A 13,807-nucleotide genomic window follows, 5' to 3' on the forward strand; every position below is an offset into this window, starting at 1 on the left:
CCTGACTTGGAAATATTTCGCCGTTCCTTCACTGTCGCTGGGTCAAAATCCTGGAACTCACTCCCTAACAGCACTGTGGGTGTACCTACAGCACAAGGACTGCAGCGGTTCAAGGAGGCAGCTCACCACCACCTTCTCATGGGCAACTGGGTTGGCAAATAAATGCTGGCCCAGCCAGCGAAGCCCACATCCCATGAATTTATTACTTTTTTAATTTAATGTTGTAGAAACCCTTATTTCAAAGTGATGCTTTTTCATTCTGAAAACAGAGCAAGGTATAGAGATTTCAGAGTGAGATTGGAGGATACAGGTGAGAGAGACTCGTGGGAGTTCTGGAGAAATCTACTTGGAAGTGTGTTCAAATCTTGCATACAGCACTCGGGTAAATGATATATATAAATGGAACGGCTAAGGCTAGTAAGACAAGAATTGCAACGCTGTTGTGATGCTTGGGCACTGGCAATGCAATTATTTGCAGCAATATGTTGCTTCAAAACAACAAGTAGTGATGCAATTTTCTAACTTTTGCCTTGAGGTGACACAAGGTACAATTAGAAGTAATAAAACAATTGTGTTTTGGGCTCAACATTCCCAGCTTCTTCCACCGTCGTTCAATTAGTTCGTTGTGGAAATCCAGTCAGAATACTGAGTTGATTTGTCTTGCAACTCTCAGCAGTGTTAGCCAAGTCTGTATCCACTGCCATTTCAGTTGACAAGAGCTGTGCTTGTGGACAAAGCAGGCCAAGGCAGCGGTTTCATGGTAAACTGCTTAGCCCTTGAGACAATTCTATAAACATTTTTCTTCTGCTGTTGTTGGAATTAAAAGAAAATGCATTTCTAAAGGACGGGATCAACCTTTCACCTCTGAGGTCTGGCTCAAACTGAGCACAAAAGCCTGCCACCTGGTCAATTGTTGCTGTTTGCTCTAAATAGATTTTATTTTGCCTGAATTCCACTCGTCTTTTGTAGAATCCTGAGGCTTTTAAAACCTAAGCTTGTTGTCTTTTCCTTGCTTTACCTCAGCCTCTCTAATGGTTGCCATTTATTGGGCGGGGGCAGGCAGAAAAGTGGAGTTAAGGCCACAATCAGATCAGTCATGATCAGGCCTACTCCTATTTCTTACGTCATGCCCTTGTTCTTATTATGTGCCTAGGTGTTTCAGATCAGTTTCTCAATGAAAAAAAAATGCATGACTGAACAGCTGCTACTGGGTTCAGTGTTTGTTTAGTTTAATGTCTCGTTTTGTTGAAGCCCAGTTACAATTCTGCAGAAACAGATGCAGCGACCTGGTATCTATCCGTCACTGTCCCGTGATTATGTATTGAATATTGAGTGGGGAAGAAAAGTTGGAGGGAGACCTTTATAACAATGGATGTAATATATATTAATACTTAGAATTATTCCTTGGGCTATTAGAATTAATATAAAGATAATGTACCTTTAAAATTTAACAGGACCTGAAAAATCTGACTAGTGTAAAAGCACAGCTTCATTCTTGGCTCAGTTGGTCGACACAGTGGCTTGGCCACGGAGCCCTGTCTGTGCTCTATTAGGTGACCTCAGTTGGAGTGATTGTAGAGTTTTTAAGATTACCCTAAACTCCCTGGGCCAGGGAGGCAACAAGTCAACTAGGAATTGCTGTTCTTGATCAATATCCACTAACTCCCACTAGAATATGCATGTGTGTCTGTGGACTTAGTGGCGATTAAACTGGGTTCAGCTGTAGTGCACTCCATGATCAAATAGCACAGTCACTATGTGCTGTTTGTACTCACAGATAAAGGTGTTTGAGAATGACGTTGGGAAGTACCCATTCCTTCTAGCACCTGAGTCTGGCATGTCATTGCTCTTGAGGTGAAGGGAAAAGATAATTGCTTAGAATTTGTCCAGTCTTAGTAAAAAAAATCAATTTCTTCAATGACTGTGCAGAGGCTGCAGTCACCCCAAGCAGCGAAGAGAATGAAAAGCTGCCAGATGCCAACTCGAAGACGGGTATGCCACCCCACATGGAAAGTGTGGCAGTTCTCAATGGCTCCGCGCCAGAAGCTGTCTGTCCTTCTGAGGTGAAAAGTCCAGAAGCTAAAACGCGCACAAGGTATTTATTTCAAAAATTGTGTTTGAGTAGTTGCGTCGGAGGAAGTCGGGCATTGGGTTTGACTTTATTGTAGTCCACAGATCGCAAGATGGTCTTTGCTCATGGTTAGCAAGGCTGGGAAGTCGAGCAGCTAAGTAGAACCATTCGAGGCATGATAGATTTGGGTCCCTGAATTGTTAACGGGTCAACAGAGCTGACTGGCACCATCTCAAGTGTTTGTAAATGCACCTGCAGCCTGAGGTCATTCACACTTTTAGTTGCAGAAGCTAGTTGAAACTCTTTGGGACTTAGGCGATGAGTGGAGTTATAAATGGAAGCTGTATTTTGGGAAGGCAGAGTGATGAGCTTGGGAGTGCAATGTGTTGAACTACAGAGTGATAGAGTACAAGCTCAGCTATCCAAAGCCACAGTGTCACTGTGGGGAGCTCAGTCTCTACCAGGAGGAAATGATGTTAGGAGAGAGTCATCTGCAGTCCTACACTTCACCTGGTAGCTCTAATAGCTGGAAGCATCTGACTTAATTGGTCATTGTAGAGTCCATTCTTTTTCATTCAAACCTGCAGAAAACTGACAAAGCTAACAAGTAAAAGAGAGTTGCTTCATAATGAAAATCTGAAATTTGCTTAAATGTTTTCATATCGGCAACAGGTTCAGACCTGGTGTTTTGATCGTATTGTTAGTCAGAATGTACTGAATTTTTGTCCTCAGGTGGCTGACGCAGAGCAGTGAATCAGCTGTATTTGTCTGTGGTCACATTGTTGGAAGTTGACCTGATGACAGTGTGATCCATTAGCTTCACTGAGGCATGGTGGGATAAAGACTCTCAGTCCAATGGTGCTGCCACCCCCTAGCTGAGAGTGGGACCTGATGCAGACGCCGCCCCCCCCCCGCCATGAAATTGAACCAAAGAAAGTGCAGCCAGAAAAAAAGTCAGAACACTCTCAAACTCACTGAATAACAACTCGAAGTTGCTTCAGACAAGTGTCCCTGATCACTCAATCAGAATTCACTAAGTTGTATTAGTGAATGTAAAAAAAAAAAGTAGCAAATTCTGATAATCTGGAACAAAATAAAACAGTGCAAGAAAGGTGAAGCGGTTCTGATAGCATTTGAACGGGAAACACTCTGGTTGAGGAAAGGTCTTCAACCCAGTGGGAAAGAAGAAAACAAGATATGCAATTATATGGCACTTTTCACAACCACTAGACATCTCAAAAGTGCTTTACAACCAATGAAGCACTTTTTTGAAGTGTAGTCACTGTCGTAATGAAGAAAGCACAGCAGCTAATCTGCACGTGGCAAACTCTCTCAAACTGCAGTGTGACAATGACCAGATATTTGTTTTTTGGGATGTTGATTGAGGGATAAATATTGGCCCAGGACATGGGAGAGAACTCCACTGCCCTTTGGAGTAGCATCATGAAATCTTTTGCATCTAGCCAAACAGGCAGATGGGGCCTCGGGAACGCTAACTTTATTTTCCATCGAGTGCTGAAGGGCCTGCTGTGCACTCCTAGTATTTTTATATTGATAAATTAATGTTTGATGAATTTTATTAACCATATGGTTTCTACAAGGGATCGGGAAGGTGACATACCCTCGCTAATGAAGCTCCATTGTTTAAATTTCTTGTGCAGCGAGGAAGAACCCTTAACTACCTCTGAAGTTGGACCTACAGCAGGAAATGTACAGGAAGGCTCTGAGGCCCCAAAAGTCAGTCCAGTTCCCCAAACTTCAGAATCTGTGCGGCAAGAACAGAGGTAAGAACCTGCTGAGTAAGGGAAAAGATCATGGCGTGCACTCTCAGCTACTGAAAGAAGTCAGAAGGGAGATTGCAGAGGCTCGAGCTACAATCTTTTGACCTCCCTTAAAAATACACACTGCGGACTGGGGCTGGCCAGATACCATTAATAATGTTGATCAAGAAAGCAGTAAAAGATTATAGACTAGTTAGCCTGTATGTTGTGGACAAGCTGTTTTATTCCATAATTTCAGGTACAGTTAACATGTATTTAGAAATGCATGGATTAATCAAGGGCAGCTGACATTGATGTGTCAAAGGCAAGTCATATTGAACTAATTTAATAGCATTTTTCTTTGAAGAAGTGACTGATTTGATGGATTAGAACAGAGCAGTATATTTATACATATAGATTTTCAGATAGTGTTCGATAAGCTCTCTCATAAGGCTTACCAGAAAATTCCAGGCATATCGTTTATCAGCACAAACAGAAAATTGGCTGATGAGCCAAAAACGCAATGGAGGGTAATAGTGTTCCTTATACAGGAGAAGGGTTGGAAAAAACTTATCAAGGGTCAATGTCTGGAGTTTATGAAGTCATTGTGCAACTTAGAATTTTAATACATTCCACGTGAAGCATGATTCATAAAGTTCTACGGCAATGCAGTTCAACTTTCTGAGCTTTGACATAACCATTTTTTGTGATGTGTCATTCAATCCGATTTCTCCAACCCATTGAAAACATTCTCCAGTTGCTGCTGGGCATGAGCAGAGACTTCAGAGCAATTAATGGGAAGATATAGTTTTGAGGAGGCGCTTGTAATACTGTGACTACTTTTGCTAGAGCTAAGAGGCGATTCAGTAGATACTTTTAAATTTGGGAAGCATTTTGACACACTGAATAAGTGACAAAATAATCATCAATATAACATCTGTGCCGAGTGAGGAGCAAAGACTGCAATAAGTTTCTTCGCACAGGGGAGTGTTGGAGCGTGAAATGTTTTCTCTCAGGATGTGGCTGAGGCAGCTATCATGGTATCTTTTAAAAGAAAAATTGGATAAATGTGTTTTAAGTCCCACTCCAGAGAATTGAACGCATAATCTACATTGTCGTTTTGAGGCTGTGTTGAAGGGAGCACCAAGGTCCCACCCTTTCCTCTCACATGAACGTAAAAGATCTCTTGGCATTAATTAAAAAGCAGCAGAAGAATTCTCTTCGTGTCCGAACCAACATTTATCCTTCAACTAACATCGCTTTTGTTTTGTTTTTTAAAAAATGATTGTACATCGTAATGGTATTTGTGGGACCCTGTGCAAACTGCCTGCTGTTTTAATTATAATTATTATAATGTACTTCCAATAGTTATAATTATGACTACATTAGAAGAGTAGCTACACTTCAAAATTGCTTCATTGGATACGCAGCGCTGGCTCCTAAGCGTGTCAGTCGAGATTGGGAATTGGACAACGTTCTGTTTGAGAGCTCAGTGCTTTGACTTTTAAGCACAACCTTTGAAATTTTGGAGTGTGTTGGAGATGGTGGGGGTGGAGAGGAGGATGAAATGTTGAAGTAAGGGCACACTGGAGAGTGTCGCTGTGCCTGGTGGAAACACATTGGAGACTGTTGATGGGGAGTGAGTTTATGATGCAGGATCTCAACCAGGACAGCAGTTCAGTAAAGCAACTGAATGATAGTGGCCTTGGTACCAATGAGTATCTGATAGGGGTAGGTGAACTTGGTTATAGTACTCTCCACAGCCATATGGCCTGCGGATAGTTAATTGGGCTGAAATATGGAGACTCGAAGGATATGGGGTGAAGCAGGAAAGTAAAGTTAAGATAGCTGAGCAGCCGTGATATTGAAGGTGAACCAGGCTTGTACGACCGTCTAGCCTACTCCTACTCCTCCTCCTCCTATTTATGTTCTTAGGAATGATCATTGTCTGAGATACTTGAGGATCCTGCACCACCTTTGCTACCCAGCAAGTGTCAACACCCTTCAGGAGAGGAGGGAAAATAAATTACTGTTCAGAATTGGAAGGAGTAAATGTGCAATTTTTGCACATGAGAGTATTGTAAATATCCTGGTGTACTCACTCTGGACAGTGACTATAAACATTTAGGTGAATCTACACTGCTGTGCTGCAAAGTTCTACTTGCCTCATATTTGTGCCCTCACTGGGACATTCTATTTCCACCTCTGTAACATCAGCTGACGTTGCCCCGAGTCAGCCCATCTGCTGAAACCTTCAGTCATGTCTTTGTTCGCTCTAGGCTCGACTATTCCAACACACTCCTGGCTGGCCCCCCACATTCTACCCTTTGTAACTCTGCTGCCCATGTTTTTAACTATCACCCCAATGCTTTGTTGACCCACTTTGGCTCCTGGTCAAACAATGATTTTAAAATTCTCCTCCTTGATTTCCCTCCATGACCTCACCCTTTCTATCTGTGTAATTTCCTCCAACTCCGAGATGTCTGCATCCCTCTAATTTTTGACTTTTGTGCATTTCCAAATATATATATCATTGGAATATTTATTTACATAATATATAAAATATAAGTGAGAGTGACTGCCCTTGACATCAATTCATTTGACCAAGTGTGGCATCAAGGAACCCCAGTAAAATTGGAGACAATGGGAATCCAGGGGAAATCTCTCCTCTGGCTTGAGTCATACCTAGCACAAAGAAAGATGGCTGTGATTGTTGGAGGTCAGTCATCTCAGCTGCAGGACATCACTGCAGGAGCTCCTGAACGGAGAGTCCTCAGCCCAACCATTTTCAGCTGCTACGTCAATGACCTACCTTCCATCATAAGATCAGAAGTAGGGATGTTCGCTGATGATTGCGCAATGTACACCATTCGCAACTCCTCAGATACTAAAGCAGTCCATGTCCAAATGCAGCAAGACCTGCACAATACCCAGGTTTGGGCTGACAAGTGGCAAGTAACATTCACCAGGCAAGTACCAGACAATAACCATCTCCAACAAGAGAGCATCTAACCATCGCTCCCTGATGTTCAATAGCATTACCATCACTGAATCTCACACTATCAACACCCCGGGGGTTACCATTGACCAGAAACTGAACTAGACTAGCCATCTAAATACTATGGCTACAAGAGCAGGTCAGAGACTAGGAATCCTGCAGTGAGTAACTCACCTCCTGACTCCCCAGAGCCTGTCCATCACCTACAAAGCACAAGTCAGGAGTGTGATGGAATACTCCCCACTTGCCTGGATGAGTGCAGCTCCAACAACACTCGAGAAGCTTGACACCGTCCAGGACAAAGCAGCCCGTTTGATTGGCACCACATCCACAAACATTCACCCCCTCCACCACCAATGCACAGTACCAACAGTGTGTACCGTCTACAAGATGCACTGCAGGAATTCACCAAGGCTCCTTCGACAGCATCTTCCAAACCCACGACCACTACCATCTAGAAGGACAAGGCCAGCAGATAGATGGGAACACCACCACCTGGAAGTTCCCCTCCAAGCCACTCACCATCCTGACTTGGAAATATATCGCCGTTCCTTCATGTCACTGGGTTAAAGTCCTGGAACTCCCTTCCTAACAGCACTGTGGGTGTACCTACAGCACATGGACTGCAGAGGCTCAAGAAGGCAGCCCATCACCACCGTCTCAAGGGCAACTAGGGATAGGCAATAAATGCTGGCCCAGCCAGCGATGCCCACACCCCATGAATGAATTAAAAATAACATTGGCGGTTGTGCCTTCAGTTGCCTAGCCCCCACGCACTGGATTACCCTCTTCACACCTCTTTGCCTCACTTTCCTCCTTTAAGAAACTCCTCTTTCCTAACAAGCATTTGGTCATCTGACCCAATATCATCTTACATGGTTCAGTGTCGTACTTTTGTTTTATAATATTCCTGTGAAATGCCTTGGCTTCATTACTTTAAATTCTGAAGGAGAGAATCTATCTCCACTTGGAGAGGCAAGGTTTGATCAGGGATAGTCAGCATGGCTTTGTCAGAGGGAGGTCATGCCTAACAAATTTGATTGAATTTTTTGAGGAGGTGACCAGGTGTGTAGATGAGGGTAGTGCAGTTGATGTAGTTTATATGGATTTCAGCAAAGCCTTTGACAAGGTCCCACATGGGAGACTTATAAAGAAGGCAAATGCACATGGAATACAGGGTAATTTGACGAGGTGGATTCAAAATTGGCTTAGTTGTAGGAGACAGGGGGTGATGACAGAAGGATGCTTTAGTGACTGGAAGCCAATGTCCAGTGGTGTACCACAGAGATCTGTGCTGGGTCCCCTATTAGTCGTCATTTATATAAACGACATAGATAACTATGTGGGGGGTAGGATTAGTAAGTTTGTGGATGACTCAAAGATTGGCCGGGTGGTTAACAGTAAGGTTGAGTGTCTTGGGCTGCAGGAAGATATAGATGGGATGGTCAAATGGGCAGATAAATGGCAGATGGAATTTAACCCTGAAAAGTGTGGGGTGATACACTTTGGAAGGAGTAATTTGACAAGGAAGTATTCAATGAACGGCATGGCACTAGGAAGTTCTGAGGAACAAAGGGACCTTGGTGTGTGTGTCCTTAGATCTCTGAAGGCAGAGGGGCATGTTAGTGGGGTGGTGAAAAGGGCAAATGGGACACTTGCCTTTATCAATCGAGGTATAGATTACGAAAGTAGGGAGGTCATGTTGGAGTTGAATAGAATCTTGGTGAGGCCACAACTGGAGTACTGTGTGCAGTTCTGGTCGCCACATTATAGGAAGGATGTGATTGCACTGGAGGGGGTGCAGAGGAGATTCACCAGGACGTTGCCTAGGATGAAACATTTAAGTTATGAGGAGAGGTTGGATAGACTTGGATTGCTTTTGTTGGAGCAGAGAAGACTGAGGGGTGACCTGATCGAGGTGTACAAGATTGAGGGGCATGGACAGGGTGGATAGAGAGCAGTTGTTCCCCTTAGTTGAAGGGTCAGTCATGAGGGGACATAAGTTCAAGATGAGGGGCAGGAGGTTTAGGGGGGGATGTGAAGAAAAACTTTTTTACCCAGAGGCTGGTGACCTTCCTGGGAGAGTGGTGGAGGCGGGTTGCCTCACATCCTTTAAAAAGTACCTGGATGAATGAGCACTTGGCACGTCATAACATTCAAGGCTATGAGCCAAGTGCTGGTAAATGGGGTTAGGTAGGTAGGTCAGGTGTTCCTTACGTATCGGTGCAGACTCGATGGGCTGAAGAGCCTCTTCTGCACTGTGTGATTCTGTCATATAAATACTAGTAGCTGTTGCTGCTCCTATAACCACTTTGAATACCTTATAGGCCTGAGTAGAAAGTGAAGATGATTTGCTATGTAACTAATTTTTTATAAAAATGGGTCTCATAGGAACAACTGTAAGCCATTCAGCCCCTTGAACTTGCACCGCCATTCAGGTAGAGAATGGCTGATGAGTGTCTCAAATCTATCCACCTGCCTTTGATCCATATCACTTGATGCCCTTAACCGAACAATATTTGCCAATATCTGCGAAGTTCCTCAATTTTTCGGTTCTCGTATACTGCTGGCATTTTGTTGTTGCCTTCCACAGTGAAAACAGGGCACTACCTTTAACATTCTGACTTTTTCTTAAGAAATAAGAGCAGGAATAGGTCATTCATCCCTTATTATCCAATATATTATCACCTGCATCTTGGGCCCACAATCGCCATTACCACACCCTTTCTTAATATATTTATAAAAATGTCTCCTATTAGCTTTGCTATCTCTTCCAAGCATGGAAATAGTACTGGCTTTGTATTGTACCAAGTATTACTTTGAAATGTTTCCTGCTGTTTATAGATTTAACCATTAATGGTTCAACCCCACCGTTCACCTGTGATCTATTTATTTCTCGTTCCTTTGACGTTCACCTTTAGGTTCAAAGTCTTAATTTGTGATTATTGTTTTTTCCCCCCTCCCTCAAACCTAATGCCAAATGTATTCACATTATGGTCACTATTTACAAGAATATTTCTTCACAGATTGTGAATTAAGCCTGAATCATTACTCATCTCTAAATCTAAGATGAATTTTATCCCTTTTCGGTTGCAAAACATACTGGTCCAGAAAACTCTGCCCAATAATTTTCAAAACTTCATTGCTTTTGAGTTATTCATCTGCTTCTCCCAGTCTGTGAAAATTCAAATCTTCCATTATAACCACAATTCTTCAGTGTGCTTGCCTCATCTTGGTATTTTCTCCATGTCCTCTACTATTGTCAGGAGGCCTACAAACAATTGTCCACAGAGTCTTGCACTCTTTACTGCTCAATTCTGCACACACTATTTCCACTGCCTGTTCACCCTTAAGCCCTTTCTCCCCATTGCTGTTTTTGTGCCTTTTATCAATAATAGCTATTCCTCCTTCTCTCCCTATTCTCCTGTCCTCCTGAATCTGAAGGGTCATACGAACTCAGAACGTTAACTCTGTTTCTCTCTCCACCGATGCTGCTAGACCTGAGTTTTTCCAGCATTTTCTGTTTTTGTTTCAAATTTCCAGCATCTGCAGTATTTTGCTTTTACCTCCTGAAAATCTTGTAATCTTGCATATTTAGCTCCAAATCATGCCCAGGTTGTAGCCAGGCCTTTATAGTGGCTACTAAATCGTTTCCTTCAAGCTAAATTTGTGCCACTAACTTGTTTCTTTATTCCTTATGTTGTGCTTTTGTGTACTTTTATTTTATTTGGGTAACTGTCCCTACATCTACTCTCCATATTTTTCCGGTGGGGCATCTAGGACATTTAGGACTGAGATGAGGAGGAGTTTTTTCACTGAGGATGGTGAAACTTTGGAATTCTCCGCCCCAGAGGGCTATGGAGGTTCAGTCATTGAGCATGTTCAAGACAGAGATCTGTAGATTTCTAGATTGTTAGGACATCAAGGGCAATGGAGATCATATGGGGGGAAAAAGGCATTGAGGTAGAAGATCAGCCATGATCTCATTGAATGGCAGAGCAGGCTTGAGGGGCCGAATGGCCTACTCCTCCTATTTCCTATATTCCTAGTTCACATACTTTTTGAGCTATGCTGATGCTCTGTGCAGTGTTATTCCAGCTATTTAATGTTTTTGTTCTTTCACCACTTATTTTGTTATGACTTCCTGTATAACTGCTTCTGTTCCCAGAGTATTTATATAATCTTTACCTCCTTTTATATTCTAACCTTTGTCCCTTTTCTTCCCTTTTTAAGATATTTATTTAGGTTAGAACTTTATTGTTTCACCTCTGGGACCTTGATTCATCTCAGTGCACAGAGAGAGAGAGAGAGGAGGCCATGAAGGCCTCCCACTGAGATGTTATGTATCCTAAGTAAAGCTATTTTGCGCAGAATGAACATGAGGGACTCTGATGGTGCTGATTCATCAATCTCCTTCAAAGCACCATCAAGAGGCACAGGAGAGCGCAAATGAAGCTCTTGGCTTACTGTGACTGAATAAGTTAAATTCCTTTTTTATTGCATGGGATTTTAGGCTCTTTACCAGAGTTTTGAGGATTGCATCGCGTCCGTTGATAACAGAGTACTAGTTCATTAACAACTGGATAAGTGGCATTCTGCTTTCATAACCTGGGATTATGGGATTTTTTGCCTTTTTGGGTGGCGAGGGGGGGGTGGTGTGGAATCGCATTCTGAGATTCCATCTGTGTTTTTCATGAAGCCAGTTTGAAATGTCAGGACAACTGCCTAACTCATTACTAAGAAAGTTGGTGGTATGTCACCAGAACAGCATTTGAGTTCTGCACCTGCATCCTACCTTGCCTGGCAGATTGGGCAGAGGCTGTGATGCTGCAAGACTCCTTCCCTCCACATGGTTATTTGATCAATAAGCAAGTGTAAGCAATGGGGTGGGAGGGGTGTGGAGGGAAAGAGACAAAGCTCCTCTTAACCCCACAACATAGTGACCTGCTTTCTGTTGTGATTAGCACATCGAAGGCATCTGATGACCAGAATCTTGAGGAAACCCCCTCGGGTTTTGAATGGTGCTGTGGATAAGCCATCTGCAGAAACGGCAAACAAGTGAGTTCGGAGGGGTAAAGTGCGCACTGGTACTTGTAATGCAGTGATTTTTGATGGTGAAGGTCCAAAATATCCCACCTGCAACATCCTAGACTGAAGTGTCCATCTTAATTCACTTTATCGGAGCATGTGTTTCACAGATGTTTTACATTGCAGGGTTTCTTTTTCCAATTTTACCCCCTCTTCACAAAGATGTTGACTTTTTGAGGCACAGGTCTACAGATACCAACAGCCCCCTGGCACCTTGCCCATATAACTTTTGCAGATGACACTTTAGCGCTTATGGTTGTTGAACTGTGAAGGGTTTCACAGCAGAACTTCACCTTCCCCTATCTCCGATCGCTTGAAGCAATCAGGAGCAGGAACTTCTTTTCGCCCCTCTCCACATACCACCACCCTACATCTTATTGTGAACCATTGCGTTGCTACTCCCATTTCCCTAGTTAAATAACTCTGTATGGACCAGACTGCAGCCTGGGTCTCTGTGGCTCATTACTATGCTTAGAATCATAGAATGAGTACAACACAGGAGGCCTTTTGGCCCATTGTGTCTGTATAAGCTCTCTGCAAGTGCAATTCATCTACTTCCAATTCCCCTGCCTCTTCCATGTAGCCCTGCGAATTTTTCCACTTCAGATGACGATTCAGAATTTTGAGACCCAACGATGACAAAACGAAGAAGAAAAGCAAAAGCAGTGAAAAGAGCGCGCCATATCCCGAACTAATAATACACGACCAGACTTCCCACATGACAACAAACACCAATATGTGCGATAAAGTCTGCAGATTCCGAATCTGCCTCCTCGGCCATCTTCAGACTCATGGAAGACAATCATCCTCGCTAGTGAGGGATAGTCAATAATATATGCCATGAAGATCTTGAGGGATCAGACTGTGAAATTCCTGTTGCTCCAATCCTAAATCCTCTCTGAAGCTTATATTGACCTTGCTCCTTTGTTCTACGAAAGGATTTAGCAAGAATGTGAAGGTATTACAGAGAGTGCAGAAAAGATTCACAAGAATAGTTCTAGGGATGAGAAGCTTCGGTTACGTAGATAAATTAGAGAAGTTGTGTTTTTCTTGGAGAAGAGAAGGTTGAGAGGAGATTTGGTAGGGATAGTCAAAATCTTGAAGGGCCTGGGCAGATAGATAGGGGGGAAACCCCCCCCCCTTTTACAACCGATGCAAGAATTGAGAGCGAAAGGGCACAGATTTTAAGGTCATTGGCAAAAGAAACAATGGAGACATAAGAGTGGTTAAGACCTGGAATGCACTGCCTGAGAGTGTGATGGAGGCAGGTTCAATTGAGGAATTCAAGAGGAAATTGGATTATTATGAAGAGGAAGAATGTGCAGGGTTACGGGTTGAAGGCAGGGGAGTGGTACTCAGTGCATTGCTCATTTGGAGAGCAAACATAATGGGCTGAATGGCCTCCTGTGCTGTAATGGTTCTGTGATCGTTCATCCACAATGGGCGTTGGGATTGCTCAAAGTCTGAGAGATGCATGGGAGGAGCAGCAGAGGGAGAAAATCAATTTATTTTTATACCCTTTCATGGAATGCGGGCATCACTGGGAAGACCAGCATTTGTTGCTCATCCCTAATTACCCTTAAACTGCGTGGCTTGCTAGGGCATTTCAGATGTAGGCCAGACATCCCACATGTAAGGCTTTCCTTAGTGAATCAGATGGGTTTTTACAATAATTCTTAATTTGGATTTAAATTCCAACAGCTGCTGTGGTGGGATTTGAACCCATGTTCCCACAGAATTAGCCTGGGACTCTGGATTACTAGTCCAGTGACATGACCACTACACCACCGCCTCTCCCTAGGGGCTAGAATAAGTGCCTATGTAAACTAAAATGTTTAAGAGAAAGAAATTGGAAGGGAGTGCGTCAGTGATCCAGGGCTATGATTAAAG

At 43.2% G+C, this 13,807-nt stretch overlaps 1 protein-coding gene across 1 annotated transcript in view; it reads left to right on the forward strand.

The window, feature by feature from the left end:
* LOC144669295 (serine/threonine-protein phosphatase 6 regulatory subunit 3-like) overlaps positions 1-13,807 on the forward strand; it is a 99,714-nt gene that overhangs the window by 79,458 nt on the left and 6,449 nt on the right. Inside the window, exons 21-22 of the mRNA XM_078531639.1 lie at positions 1,930-2,095; positions 3,733-3,855. Of these exons, the coding sequence (XP_078387765.1) occupies positions 1,930-2,095; positions 3,733-3,855 (289 nt within the window). The remainder of the gene's footprint in view (positions 1-1,929; positions 2,096-3,732; positions 3,856-13,807) is intronic.

Source organism: Cetorhinus maximus, chromosome 29 (genome assembly GCF_964194155.1).
Source record: "Cetorhinus maximus chromosome 29, sCetMax3.hap1.1, whole genome shotgun sequence".
In the NCBI taxonomy this organism is placed as follows: domain Eukaryota; kingdom Metazoa; phylum Chordata; class Chondrichthyes; order Lamniformes; family Cetorhinidae; genus Cetorhinus; species Cetorhinus maximus.